The following is a 13,805-nucleotide window of genomic DNA, read 5'->3' as shown; positions in this document are numbered from 1 at the left end:
TCAGGAATTTTCTGACAAAACGTGTTTTTCCTTGGAAAATGCCAGTGTGTCAAAACCAAGCCTGTTCATGGGGAAGGGTCAAGTTTGACAACTCTCCCAATTGCGGGGGGCGGGGGGGGGAATTGAAAAAAAAGGTTTTGAAACTCTTATAGGTAATTTCTTTCATTGTTTATTTTTTCTTGGTTATTTTAATTAATTTATACTAAAAAAAACAGGTTAAAAAATTAAAGGTCAAAGTTGTAATGAAACATTTTGAAATTATCAAAACAAACACCTTCAAAAAATCAGATCAGTAGATTTTTAAGATAAGAAAGAACCATAGCTCTACTCTCTGCCATCTTCAACTCAGATGGTAATTTTCTGTTTCTCTTCCTTGGTAGGTCATTAAAATGGGTTGTAAGATGAAACACAAATGATAGATCATCTCCTCTGATCTCTTGCGTAGCGTAGGCCAACAAATTACACTCAAGAATCCCTGCATTGGGCCCGTAACTTTTGCTTGACGTATAGCATATCTTTCAGAAAAACATGAAGTCCTGACTTACAGATTGCCAGTGATGGAGAATCCACCAGGTCCCTAGATAAGTTGTTCCTGTGGTTAAGTACCCTCATTGGTAAAATTTGTGCCTTCTCTCTAATCTTAATTTTTCTAGTGTCACCTGTCAACCATTGGATCTCATTATACCTTTCTCTGGTAGATGAATGAATTCTCTACTATCAGAAATCTCTACCCCATGTAGGTACTTGGAGAGCATGATAGAGTCACCTGTATATCTTCTCTTAGATAAATTAAACAGATTAAGCCCCTTTATTGTATAGCTTTTTTATTGACACTCCTCTCTTTCAGTGGATCACTACAGTTGCAGTCATAGCACAAAGCAAACTCAGTTGCTACCCTGTGACTGGGTCATTTTGTGTAATAAAGCCAAGCTAAGCTCTCTTTTGGTCACAATTTCTTTCTTGTGGGCTTCTAACTGAGCTCCTTTACTTACCCAGTGGCCACTTTCACCCCTCTCCAGTGTTGTCAGGGGCCATAGAGGAGGCAAGTCTCTGGTGTAGCTAATGCAAAGATGTTTTACTTGGGGTACTGGACTCAAACTGAGGTCTCAGTGCCTCTCCCCAGTTCTTGAGCTCCCATAATATACCTGCCTGAGTCTACAATGCTACTGTCACTCCATAAAGTTTCCTAAGTCATAGCCTAGACTCACCAAGTCAACAATAAGCCCATATTTTAGTAAGGGAAATATACACCCACGGTATATTGGTACAAGTAGAAACAAGAAAACAGGTTCGAATTTCTTTCACATCTTGGCTATTTATGATGGGAAATGAAAGCTCTAGGTATCACAGGGTAAAGCACTATTTAAAAACAAGAGATGATAGAAGCTAGCTGTGATATTTTAAATCCTCAAGAACTGCAGGCAAAATACAAGCAGCTATTCCAAGATCACTGTAATGTACTATTCTCTTGAGCCTGTACAGTAGCAAACAAACAATGAAGGTCAGTCTCTTCTCTCCAATGGGTCATTACTAGATAAAGTAAAATGTCACTTAAGGGCATCTGATTAAAAAAGATCTTAAGGAAAAACAAACCCAGATTAGAGATGTCAGTTGTGTATAGTGACAAATATTAAAATAAAATAGCCAATAAGTCCCACCACAACTCCCTTCTGCTTTAATGCTGTTTTTATACTGTACCTCTGGGTTACAGTTGCCAAAAGCTACAGCATTTTTAGAGAGCTCTGCTCTGTGCCATCTTCAGCTCAGATGGTAATTTTATGTTTCTCTTCCTTGCTAGTTCATTAAAATGGGTTGTCAGATGAAACAGAAATGATTTGAGTATTTCAAAGGCAGGGATACGCTGTCTCTTTGAACTCTGCATAATCTGTTTGCATTCCCCCTTTTCTTTTCACAGGGTAGCATACAGGCTGAGGTTTATATATATATATATATATATGAAGATTATTTAAATAAAAAAAAGAATACACTCTGTTATTAAAGGGATACACTCAAGGTCATCAGATCCTAAATTAAGCAGTTTTCAAAGTCCTCCCATATTATAGGACTCAGTTTCAAGATAACCGAGACATTTTTAATTATGAGTGATGATGCATTGCGCTACCATGTGGAAGACCTTAGTTTGCAGATTTGTGTCCCTGGATAGCGAAAGTTGGGAATGGTAGAGCAGCACCATAGCTAAGCCCCTCTGGGAGCCAGCACAAGTGCCTTGTGTTGCTCAGAAGCAACCCCTCAATTTACTTGGCTAGAATAATTATAGCTATAAGCAGCGTCCAGTGGTTAGGGCACAGGATAGGTAGTCAGGAGACCTGGTTTGTATTCCTGGCTCTGCCACCGACGCATTGTGGGACCTTGGGGAAGTCCCTTCATTTCTCTGCACCTCCTTATTGTTGATTGAAATTACTCCTGCAGTGAGGTGCTTTCTAAAGCTAAAGGAAGAGACGGTCCTTGCTAGAAATAGACAAGACAGACAAAACAAGCCAGATGTTTGAGGTGCTGTGGAACACTGTGATCTTTGGGTGACAGGTGCTAAGCACTAGTGCTGTTATATCCTGGGGACTCCCACTAAACCTCAGTCTAGATATTATGTCCAGGTGTATTTTGGGTTTTGTTTTTTATTTTTGAATGATGTTGGCCATATGAGTCGGTGAAGTATTCTGTCATGTTGTGAGCCGCACAAATGCGGTGTATTACTAAGTCAAGGAAAAGTCATATGTTTTAATATGGTGCCATGAAACACAAAGGAGGCTAAACACAGATTTTAAATCTAGTATTTAACGGCCTGAGTTGGTGACAAAAAACTAGGACATTTAGTCTATCTGTATCTTAACTTAGCCATCTGCCTGAGTATTCCCCGAGTCAAAGAATACATGCCCTGCTCTGCTACGGCAGGATGGGGCAAAGTTACATTTCAGCTGTGTCTTGTAGTGTCAGCAGAACCTCGGAGTTGATTAATAAGGGACCCAGTACTATGCCAGCTGGTAATCAGAGCAGCTGAGGAATGGAGAAGGGAAAAAATGCAGCTATGCAAATTCTCCAGGGCATCCTGATTCTGAAGGGCACGAGCACTTTGTCAGTATGGCACCCTTCATGGTTTGCCCAGAATTAAATGGCGTGGCCAGTGAAGGGGAATCTCATGTGGGGCTGCATCTGTAAAGGTCATGTTGTGGCTGGACATCAAGACCAGCACCCTTCCTCTCAGTGACATGCAGTAGGCTGCGCTGTAGTCTCACGAGGGAGGCCCGTCACCTGGCTGTTGAGAAACAGACCAGACCGTGCACTATATATAAGAGGACTGGACCAGCCCTGCATGGGGAAGGCTGGTCTAGAAAGCCCTTCGTCACCTTAAATTCTGGGGTACACACTGAAGAACAGGCAAACCAGGTCCTACCCTATAAAACTCCATGCAGTTTTGCCCAGAATTCAAAGGGAGCTTAAGCTTTTGGTCTGAGTCCCAAAAGGGGTTTAGCAATAGTGGGATTTACTATTCTTGTCCCTCTTCCCTCCCTAATCATGACAGGGATGGCAGCTGAAATAGCTCAGGACACAGGAGTAGCTTTTATTGCTCTGTGACAAGCCTGAGAAAAGGAGGGCAAGCTAGAACCTCCCCATAGAATCTCTTTCTCCAGACCAAAGCTATAGGACAAGCTTATCCAGCCAACTTTTCCATGGCCCATTCAAGCCATGTCAGATTTGCTCATTACTGGACCTGCTTGTGTCGCAGTTGATGTCAGTGGCAAAATCTCCTTTGACTTCAATGGGAGCAGGCTCAGCATGTGTCTCTCGTCAGTCCTCCTGAGCAGCATCCAGAATCTGAGGTTTTTTTTGTTATAACACAACACCCTCATCACAGAGCAGTCACTAGGAGATTCAGATGTTCCATGCCACTCAGGATCAGGCCCTCTGGGAGTTTATAGCATTTACATCTGTAGTGTCATGTTGGAGAAAGGGTTGTTTTTGTGCCTCTTTATCATTGGTCACGTTGTGTCCTAATGGAGTTTGCCTACAACCCCACTGCTTTCAGGTGCCTCGCACAGGCGATAGGTCAGTGCAGAATTTAGCCTCACAGGGCCTCCCACAAACTTCTAGTGACACATTTGGCAGGTCACTTAATCGTCTGTGCCTCGCTTTCTTCATAGCTAAAATGAGGCTGCTAATATACCCTCTTGGGCATCACGAGGCTAACCGTATTCATTGTTGTAAAAAGCTTGGAGATCCTTCACTGGACGGTCCTGTAGCAGTTCAGCCTCTCATTGCTAGAATATTATAAATCAAATATGTAACAGCAAAATAGAGCTCATAACAGCCCCATGTAAATTAGCATTGACTCAGCCAAGACGCCAAAGTTGGACTAACCATAGAGTCTGAATTGTCCTCTGTCACCCCTAAAAAAGGGTCTCGCCAGGAAAGGGCTAAGGCATATTAAGGAAAACAGGAGTGTTAGTTTCCAGGCTGTTAAGCCAGCACCTTTCACAGCTATTAAATTCACTTTAAAAAAAAGTGAGGGTGGCCCCCTTTCATCTGTAACCTATTTTTAATGCTGGCTGTCGTTACCTTAGTGAATTAAGCCCTTGGCCAAGACAGGAGACTTTTGTTACGGCATCGTCTCGCTTTTGTGAAATTTGAGCAGATAATTGTTCCTGGACAGGAGTAGGAAAGAAGACGGTACTCCCGTCAATGGATGAGTATGTTTCTACAGACATTTTTCGGTAATGATAAGCTGCTGAATCATTCAGAGCATTCGCTCCTTTATATGCTAACAGCAAAAGTCACTTTGCATTAAAACTGTCTACAGGTGATCAAAGGCTGTGGTCCCTATGCAGTTCTTACTCAGGCAGAGCTCCCATTGATGTCAATGGGAGCTTTGCCTCTGTAAAAATTGAGCTTCAAGATTGAGTCTTAATAGCTGAGGACCTGATCCCACAGAAAGACTGGGAGCACTGTAGCAGTGAGGGGAGGGGAGCGTTAGCACCTCACTTGACTGTTGAATGATCCATTTTGGCCAATGCTTCAAGTGGCATTGAGGGGCTCTGGAAAAGAGTGTTTTGGACAGAGTGAGGATCACACTGTGATGTGCGGCCTTGGAGGATGATGCAGGGTGGAATCAAAAGCAGGTTAAAACAGAAGGAAACTGCTACTATTTAAATACTTTGAGCTTATTGAACACCTTTTCTCAAAGCTTTTTACAAATATTAATCACTAGAAAATTCCCGGTAATCAGCTATGAATCATTTCTGATTTACAGATGAGGAAAACTGACGCATGAGCAATTAATTTTCCCAAGGTCACAGAAGGAGTGAGGTAGAATGCAACTGTCTCTCACTGTCACCACTAAACCCTAATCTCCCCTCCGTGCTGGGTCCCTCTCCACCCCAGTGTTCCACTCTGTCAGAGGGATGACGTTACATTCAGTTCGGTGTCTTGGCATGATGGCAGTTAGGGAGAATAGCCTGCAAGCACAGGAATCTCAATCAGTTGTTTCATTAAAAAGAAAGACTTTATTTTTCAGACCAACGTTAAGAAGTAGCTAGAGGAAGCAGAACCATTTGGCTCTTCTCACTGGATCATGTCATGTTATTTCTCTGCTCTCCAATGTGCTAGCGATACCTTTCAGTCCCCCGGCATCTCTTTCTAATTTGCGTCTCTCTCTCTCCTTCTCTCCCTTCCCAGTCAATCTTGGGAGTGCAGTGTGAAGTGCAGAAACAGCTGAAAGCCTTCGTCACCCTAGAGCGCTTTGAACAGATCTACAGTTCCAGCATCGCCGGGTGCCGGCAGCTCAAGGAGAACAAGAACTTTGCCTCGGGAGGATCTGTCTTCGGCAAAGGGGTCAAGTTTGCCATGAAGGATGGGCGTGTGGCCACTGACATCATCAGTCTGGCCAACGAGGATGGACGCCGGATCGCAGCTATTCTGAACAACGCCCACTACCTGGAGAACTTGCACTTCACCATAGAGGGAGTGGACACACATTATTTCGTTAAGCAAGGGCCGTCAGAAAGCGACTTGTCCATACTGGGCCTCAGTGGCGGGCGGAGAACCCTGGAGAACGGCGTGAACGTTACAGTGTCCCAGATCAACACAGTGCTCAGTGGAAGGACTAGACGTTACACAGACATCCAGCTCCAGCATGGCGCACTGTGTCTAAACACCCGTTATGGGACCACCTTGGACGAGGAGAAAGCCCGCGTGCTGGAGCTGGCCAGGCAGCGCGCCATAGCCCAGGCCTGGGCCAGGGAGCAGCAGAGACTGCAGGATGGGGAGGAGGGCATTCGCTCGTGGACAGAAGGGGAGAAGCAGCAAGTGCTGAACACGGGCCGGGTGCAGGGCTATGATGGCTACTTTGTGATCTCAGTGGAGCAATACCCAGAACTCTCAGACAGCGCCAACAACATCCATTTTATGAGACAGAGCGAAATGGGCAGAAGGTGACAGAGAGGGTCAATGCGGTGACTTCTTGCCAAAGACAGCTACTCTTTTGTGGCCACTTACCTGACTGTGTTGTACTCAATCCTTTTTCTAAACTGAACCTGGCTGGGGGAGGAAAATAAAGAGAGAAAGAATATGGTTGCACTGTAACTCATGCAACATTCTTTTTTTTTTATTTTAAATTTGGCCTTCACATGTTTTTTGCAATGAACAGAAGGTATATTTTGCCGTAGTGTGATCACAGTGAAATTTACTGTCTCTTTGTCCTTTTTTCCCTTTTGTGAGGAATTTAAAGTGGGGAGTTGTAAACGTACATCCATGGGTTACTTGGTGTGAAGTGAGAAATGGGTGTCTGTGCTAACTTGTTTCATCCTAATCCTTTCTTATTTGGGACAGGGACAGATAGCCTTCGACCCGAATAACAGCTCAGAAACGCTGGGCACGCTGGAAACGGAAGATGACAATGATTCCAAATCTCTCAAAGTGACTCTCTGAATCGTGTGCCTCAAAAGAGAACTTACAAGGAGTTTTCAGCTTTCACTTGGGACAGAAAGTGTTTCTTGGGCTCCTGCTGCACAGAAGTAGATTATAGAGGCAAAAGGAGCTGGATATATTAACTTGCAAGATGATTCTCTTCCTTCCTGAACTGGAATTAAAAAAAACAGTCTTTTTCATTATGATAGTAGATTTTTTTTCTCTTTCTTTTTTGGTCCATGCGCAAATCCTGTTTTTAGTTTAAAAAGCCAGTAAAGGCCAAAAAAGATCCTCCCACTCTATTGGAAAATATCCTCTCTCGTGCCTAGAGCTGTTCTCTAGGTGGGTTGAATGCACCGAAGTTGTAAACACAACCTCATTAAATACATAGTATTTCAGTACACCAGGTTGTGTGTTCAGCAGTCCACTGGGCTGTGTCCAATAAAGCAACTTCATTTTAGGAAGCTAATTTGAGTCTGTAAGTAGTAGGATAGTCTCCCACTGACGTACCATTGAAGAGTGCAGCAAATCCATACTCCAGAATTCTTGCTTTTGGGGGCTGTCTTTATTAGCCTGGAAACTGGCTTTCATTCAAACTAAATCATTTATGACTGTGGCAAACATGCCTCTCTGGGACTCTGGCAGCAGGGAATTTAAAACGTTTAATAAGCAGCAGGAGGGGAAATATTAGAACCAACCCTCTAACTGTTCCTTCCCCCTTTCGCCCCATTGGGACACCAAAAAGCTCAAATTATATGAGTAGCCCAGTGAGGGTTAACAGCGAACAAGGAGGCGTTTGAATAGAAATGCCCACTAGAGAGGGGCCCAAATAGTTTACAAGAAACTGCTGACAAAGTTGCTCGACATGGTAATGTAATTTGTACTCACATAAGCCCCGTGCTGTGGTATGTGCAAGAGTCCTGGTGATTCAAGTGAACAAGGAGACTGAGCTGAGCTTCTTTCTGAGAAAATTCTCTACCGATACGGGGCATTGCTGCAGTCAGAGAAACGCAGGTGTGATGCCATCCAGACCTCTGGATGACCTGGCTCTGACAGAGTCAGTGTTCACCCACACACACCCCTGAACTTTCACTGGCTGTCAGAGAGCAGCTCAGAACCTCTTACATGGTCTGAAATTTTTAACATCTTTTCATCTTCAGTTTTGGCTTCCAGGTTCTAACCAGAGACAGATTGAGCCATGCCAAAACACCACAACAAGAGAGGTTTCACAGCCGGCCCTTGGAGCATGGTGTTCTATAGTCCCCTAAAATCACGCCCTCTTCCACTGCACCCACCAAGCTCAGCAGACCCCACCACCAGCATCACTGCCTTGTGCCAAGACGGTATCCCCGGGTCTACTCAGTTACCGGATAGCAAGAAGGCTGGAAAGGACTCAGTGGGCACAAACTCCATGGATAGAGAAAATTGTGGTGGCCACAGTTCTATCACAGCTTCCCTGTAGATCCAGAACTTGTCTGTCTCTGTCCTTATGGCCCCCTCCTGGCTGTTCTCATGCTTTTGCCAGATGGAAGTGAAGGAAATCCCCCAAGAGAGCCTGTTATTCCTAAAATTTTTAACCTAATGTTACAGACCCAGTGAGAGGCACATTGAGAGTTTTAGATTCTGACCTTAACTGAACCCAAACACAGATCCATGTGAGGTTCACACATCTCTGATGCTTCCCTACCATCCTGCTGCTTTCATAATTCCTCCTGGCTTTCAGGAAAGGGAGTGTTTTTGATACAGTAACTCAGTGTTATTCTTTGAACTTCACCTTGCAGAGCAGGAAGAGCGTTGGCCAGGACTGAACTGGCAAGCATCCTTTATGGAGAAATACATTGGCAGGAGTAAATAGCAAGTAGTGGTAAGTCTTGAAAATCAGCACCAGTTCTGTCGGAGTGGCTTCACTTTCTGGGAGGTTCTGAAACAGAGCAGAGCAAATGCTGGCTGAAAATGAACGAGCTGCCCATCTTCAAGCCTAGTGTGTTATAAAACCGCTCAATACTCTGTTCCGTACACCACCTCTTCCTTTTAACGCTACTCTGTCAAAGTGTAGCAGAAAAGAGAGGGAAGCCTCATGTATCCATTCTCATCGGTTTGTTAAAAATGTAATGGGGATTTTTACGATGGTAAATCGGCTACATTTACATGGAGTAGAGGAAAGGAAATTCAAGTATGAAACACTCCCAATGGAAACCTTGCTGGACTGAGATGGTACCTTTATAGCCTTACCCAGAGTCTTCAGGTTATTACACAAGTAATGAATCCGGGTAGGTCTCCCATTTTTCATGAGTCTCACAAATCTGCCTGTAGCCGAGAGCAATCCAAATCCACATCGTGGCAAAAATCAGTGCAAATTAGATTTACTCTTTGTTCTCAAGCAATGTGATGGGTCTAAAACTGCTCGACTTCCCATTAAAGTCCATTAGTGTCCTGTAGTTGGAGTCTGTGCACAGCCTAGGAAATGGAGGAGTCATTATTTTGAATCTCTTCTCTCCTGACTATTAAATAGCTCCTTCAACAGAATGATGTTTCTCTAGCACTAACGAAGACAAAACCTAACCAATCGATCAAGGAGACAGTTGACTACTTGTGTCTGCAGCACTATTAGTAGCAGAGGAATAGTTTTAAGAGAAGTTTGGGATGTCTCCCACTCATCTTACTGGGGGTGAAAACTTGAAAGGCTATTTACTATCCTGACACCATAAGATTCCCCTTGTCCTGCCATAAGGGTCTTGTCTACAAGAGCCCAGTGTTTTTCTGTGGAGTTCAACCTCCAGGGTAAGGGGAATGTTAAAAAATCAAGGGCTGCATGACCATTTGTTAACTGTTGCCCTGCTGAACAACATACCACATGCAGCTACACATCATTGATTACAGTATATAAGTATCTACATAGAGAACAAATATTTAATAACAGGTTCTTTAATCTAGCAGAGAAAGGTCTAAGGCGGTCGAACGGCTGGAAGTTGAAGGTAGACAAATTCAGACTGGAAATAAGGGGTACATTTCTAACGGTGAGAGTAACTAACCATTGGAACAATTTACCAAGGGTCGTGGTGGACTCTTCCATTGCTGATCATTTTTACATTATGTTTTTGTAAAAGCTCTGCTCCAGGAATTGTTTTGGGGAAGGTCTATGGCCTGTGTTATACAGGAGGTCAGACTAGATGATCACAATGGTTCCTTATGAGTTTGGAATCTGTGAATAGATCTTTCCCGTATGGCATCTGTAGCCTGACATTCCATTTATATCCCACAATTACAGTGAGTGGCTCTGTCCCCCTCTTGGGGCTGAACCACACAGAGGTTTATGGGTCTGCTACTGACGTTTTGCTAAAAGAGTTTGATCTCAGGCAGTAGAGGTTTGTGTTTTTCCGGTGCAGAAGTCCTAAGCTCGATCCCTACAGCCTACCCTGAGGCGTTACCCTAAATATTCATTTTAATGGTAATTGTGTAGGAATCACTGCCAGGACCAAGGCTAGCATGGAACAGCCGGGTTTAGTTTCTGACTCTGAACAAGCACACGTCCTGCCCCAAAAGAATTCCAGCCCCTGGCACATTTCCCTCAAAATGTAACGAGTGCGACTCAGCAAATTCAAGTTACAATGAATTGTGTTTGAAGAGCGACTGCTGACCTTTAAATCTAGGTTTTGGAGGGTATACTAGACTAATCAATTCACAGTCTAGGTCAGCGGTATCAAGGACAAGCGCCCACAGGTCTTAGTCTGCACTCAGACAAAACTCCCATTGGATTAGTGGACGTTTTTGCCTACATGTCGACTTGAGGATCAAGCCACATGTGCTGAAATGTGTGTATTTTTAAGCAAAATTGGACCTGGCACCTGTATCATCTGGACCAGACTCATAGCAGGTCGGTCTCTGCAGCAGACAATTCTACTACACTCTTCAACCTTGTTTTAAATGATCCAACAATGGAGCTTCCAGCTGTGCCCATAGGAAATTCACATTGCAGGATGGATAGCTGCATCTTTTTCCCTTTTCCTGCCACTACAGAGAGGAATCAGTGCAGATTTTTGTCCTCTGCAGATTTGGCTCACTCCTTTCTCTGACTTTCATTATTCAGAAGGCATTGCATTTGTGTAGCAATTGCAGCCCCCGCTAGACTCATTTAGCACTGCAAGATGTACTGCAGTGTTTGTTTCCTCCAAGCTTTTTTGGACAGAAATTGTCTATCCAGAGCTTGGAATATATCATGAAGCACCAGTGACCGGAGGGACTCATACAGCGCATCGAATCTTTGTCATTACTGCTATTGATCAGAGCCATGGCAAAAATGGGCCAACAAATCTAAAAAATACCAGGCAAGAACAGAATAGATGGAGGCTGTTAAGCGACCTCATGCTTGATTTGCGTTTAAAAGACCGATGACTGAGAGCTGTCCTCAAGACATCATTTGGCTGTAGGTTAGGAACAGTGAGAGAATTCTGCCCTGTATCTGTGGTCGCTTTACTGAGCTGAGGGAACGGTAAGATTCTGCTCAGGCTGGTAAACGGACGCTGCAACAAGAATAAATCAAAATTGGTTAAAAAAAAAAGAAATCTAATAAAGCACCTTTTCAGCTGTGACTTGTAAGTGTCACCATGATAAATGACAGTGCAATCCATTATGCAAAGACAAGACTCCTAACCGGAAATTTTAGAATTTGATTTTCTGATTTACAGCGAGGGCCCCCGTCATATTTATAGCATGGCCGTCTGTTTTGATTCAATCGCAGAGTAAATGAAACCAGGGCCACAGATCTCAGCAATGCGGCTGCTCTTTAAACACCGAGGGGGCATAAACACACAATGTTAATAATGGAGCTAAAGATTGCTTGGCTTGTTGATGGGTATTTGGTTTATCTTTGTGTTTGGCAGTGAAGGGCTGTATCTCAGCACTGTTGAACCTGGGTAAGACACATAACAATTATGTTCATAACGGTGCACACTGTAACAGGCCCTTTGGTGAAATAAACTTTGGCCCTTGTTATCTTGAAACACACAATCCACCATCCCTGCATAGCATATCATAGCAAGCCTCACAGGAACCCAGTGTGTTAGCCACTGGCTTGTTCGTTTTTGTTAGTGTTAATACTGTCCTTATTCGGACTGAAAGATTTTCACCATTTCTTTTCTATTATAGCTCATAGTAAGTATTTAACTATATTATTTCCCCAAGTTACAAACAAGGTTTTACTGATTTTAAACAAAATTTAGCCAATGGACTTTAACTGTAGGGTACATTTAACTAAAATCCTCCAGGATTGGAGAGTGATATTTTAAAAGACACACTGTTTGCATTGTACAAAGTGATCAGTTTCAAAATTTATATCCTGTTTCAGAATGCCCCTCCCACTAAATGTACCTTGTTTAAGGAAGGCTATATCATGTCCTGATGGCTGTGATCTTATTTCCTATAGTGATATATCAAGCTGTGTTATTTGAACTGAAAACAGTCTGAAATGTGAAAAAAAAAAAAAGGTGGGGGTAGACAGCAAAATTATTGTCTCTCTCCTGTTTATAGCAATTTTAAAAAGTTGTGCTTATAATAAAATGTTACATGGCTTAACTGTTAACCCCCATCCAGGAGGGGAATGGTATTTGGGCAGAGGAGCCCTGAAAACTCCAAGTGAACACCAACTAAAACTGTTCTGGCAAAGAATAGGTCAAACTGCAGGACAGTTTCAGTGATGTGACTGAAGTAACAAATCAAAGCATCACACTTTTCTGTTAAAACAAATAAATCTGCTTATTTTGCATGAGGCCTTCTGAATGCAGCTACAGTCTAGAAGGAGGACTTTGTAGCAAAGCTCAGCTGTACGGCCAACCCTGGAGCCTCTTGTCATTACCAGGTGTGATCATTTTCCTGAAGTCTGGAACTAATTTTTGAGAATTTTTTTTTCTCAACACTTTGTGTTTCTAACACTGTATTCTTGACTGTGTAAATATGACAAGGCTGTACATAAGTGCAAATGTAGATACCTTCTAGAAAAACAAACAGAAGTGACCGTGTGTAGCCTTCGGTGACAAATAAAAGAATATTTTGTGTTTAAAGGGTTTTTATTTTTGCCATCATGTAAAGGTTAACTCTAGATATCATACCCCAGAGTCACTTGGCTAATGAGCAGGGTAATTCAGAAGAATAGAGTACGTAAGATGAGCTCAGTTCTAAAACTCTCTCCCCAAAGACACTGCTCCTTGTCTAAATGGATTTTTAGTGTCTAGTTTGTGAAGCAAAGAGGAATATACGCTCACTCTCTAACAGTGAATTCATAAACACCCGTCTACAAGATCAGGGCCTGGGAATCATAGTGCATTCAGGCCTTGCATGTAAGAGACAGTTGAGGCAGTTTACTTAAAATAGTTTTTGTAAATTCTGCTTGGTTCAGTATAAAAGTGGAATATTTCAGGCATAAAACTTGTGCCTACTTGATTTAAGATGACCTGAAATATGCCTGTTTTCAACAGAAATAGAAGCATCCACACAGACTTTTGCAATGTTTGAACTAAATCAGTTTGTGTCAAACCACTGCAGCTTTCTTGTGTAGATAAGTTCTCAGTTCCACTCCTGCCTTTGCCACCAAGGCACTTAACATGTCTCTGCCTTCTTGTGTGGAAAGGGTGTAATAATCCCTGCCATGGGGGAGGGAATGCGGGTATCTGGGCTAGGGGGGCCCTGCGGATAGGCTCGGGGGTGGGAGGGAGTGTGGGTACCTGGGCTGGGGGGGCCCCATGGCAGGGCTCTGGGGGGAAGGGAGAGGGTGTATTGGCTGGAGGGGGGGCCGCACGGCTGTGCTTTGGGTGGGGGGGGAGGAGTGGGCAGAGAACCAGGGACGGGGTTGTCATAGGGGTTTCTTTCACTCTCTACTCCTGGGAGAATTGTTG

The 13,805-nt window shown here is 43.4% G+C and overlaps 1 protein-coding gene across 14 annotated transcripts in view; it reads left to right on the top strand.

Moving 5' to 3' along the window:
• The window catches only part of TENM4 (teneurin transmembrane protein 4), a 2,292,082-nt gene extending 2,279,108 nt beyond the window's left edge, over positions 1–12,974 (top strand). For all 14 annotated transcript variants that reach the window (XM_075126359.1, XM_075126347.1, XM_048840453.2 and 11 more), the window contains one exon: positions 5,689–12,974. In XM_075126359.1, coding sequence (XP_074982460.1) covers positions 5,689–6,447 — 759 coding nt within the window. In that variant the 3' untranslated portion in view covers positions 6,448–12,974. The remainder of the gene's footprint in view (positions 1–5,688) is intronic.
• Positions 12,975–13,805: the final 831 nt, after the last annotated feature.

This window comes from Caretta caretta, chromosome 1 (assembly GCF_965140235.1).
Source record: "Caretta caretta isolate rCarCar2 chromosome 1, rCarCar1.hap1, whole genome shotgun sequence".
NCBI classification, from domain to species: domain Eukaryota; kingdom Metazoa; phylum Chordata; order Testudines; family Cheloniidae; genus Caretta; species Caretta caretta.
Note: the sequence above shows the minus strand (reverse complement) of the source record. Positions and strands in the feature narration are given on the sequence as shown.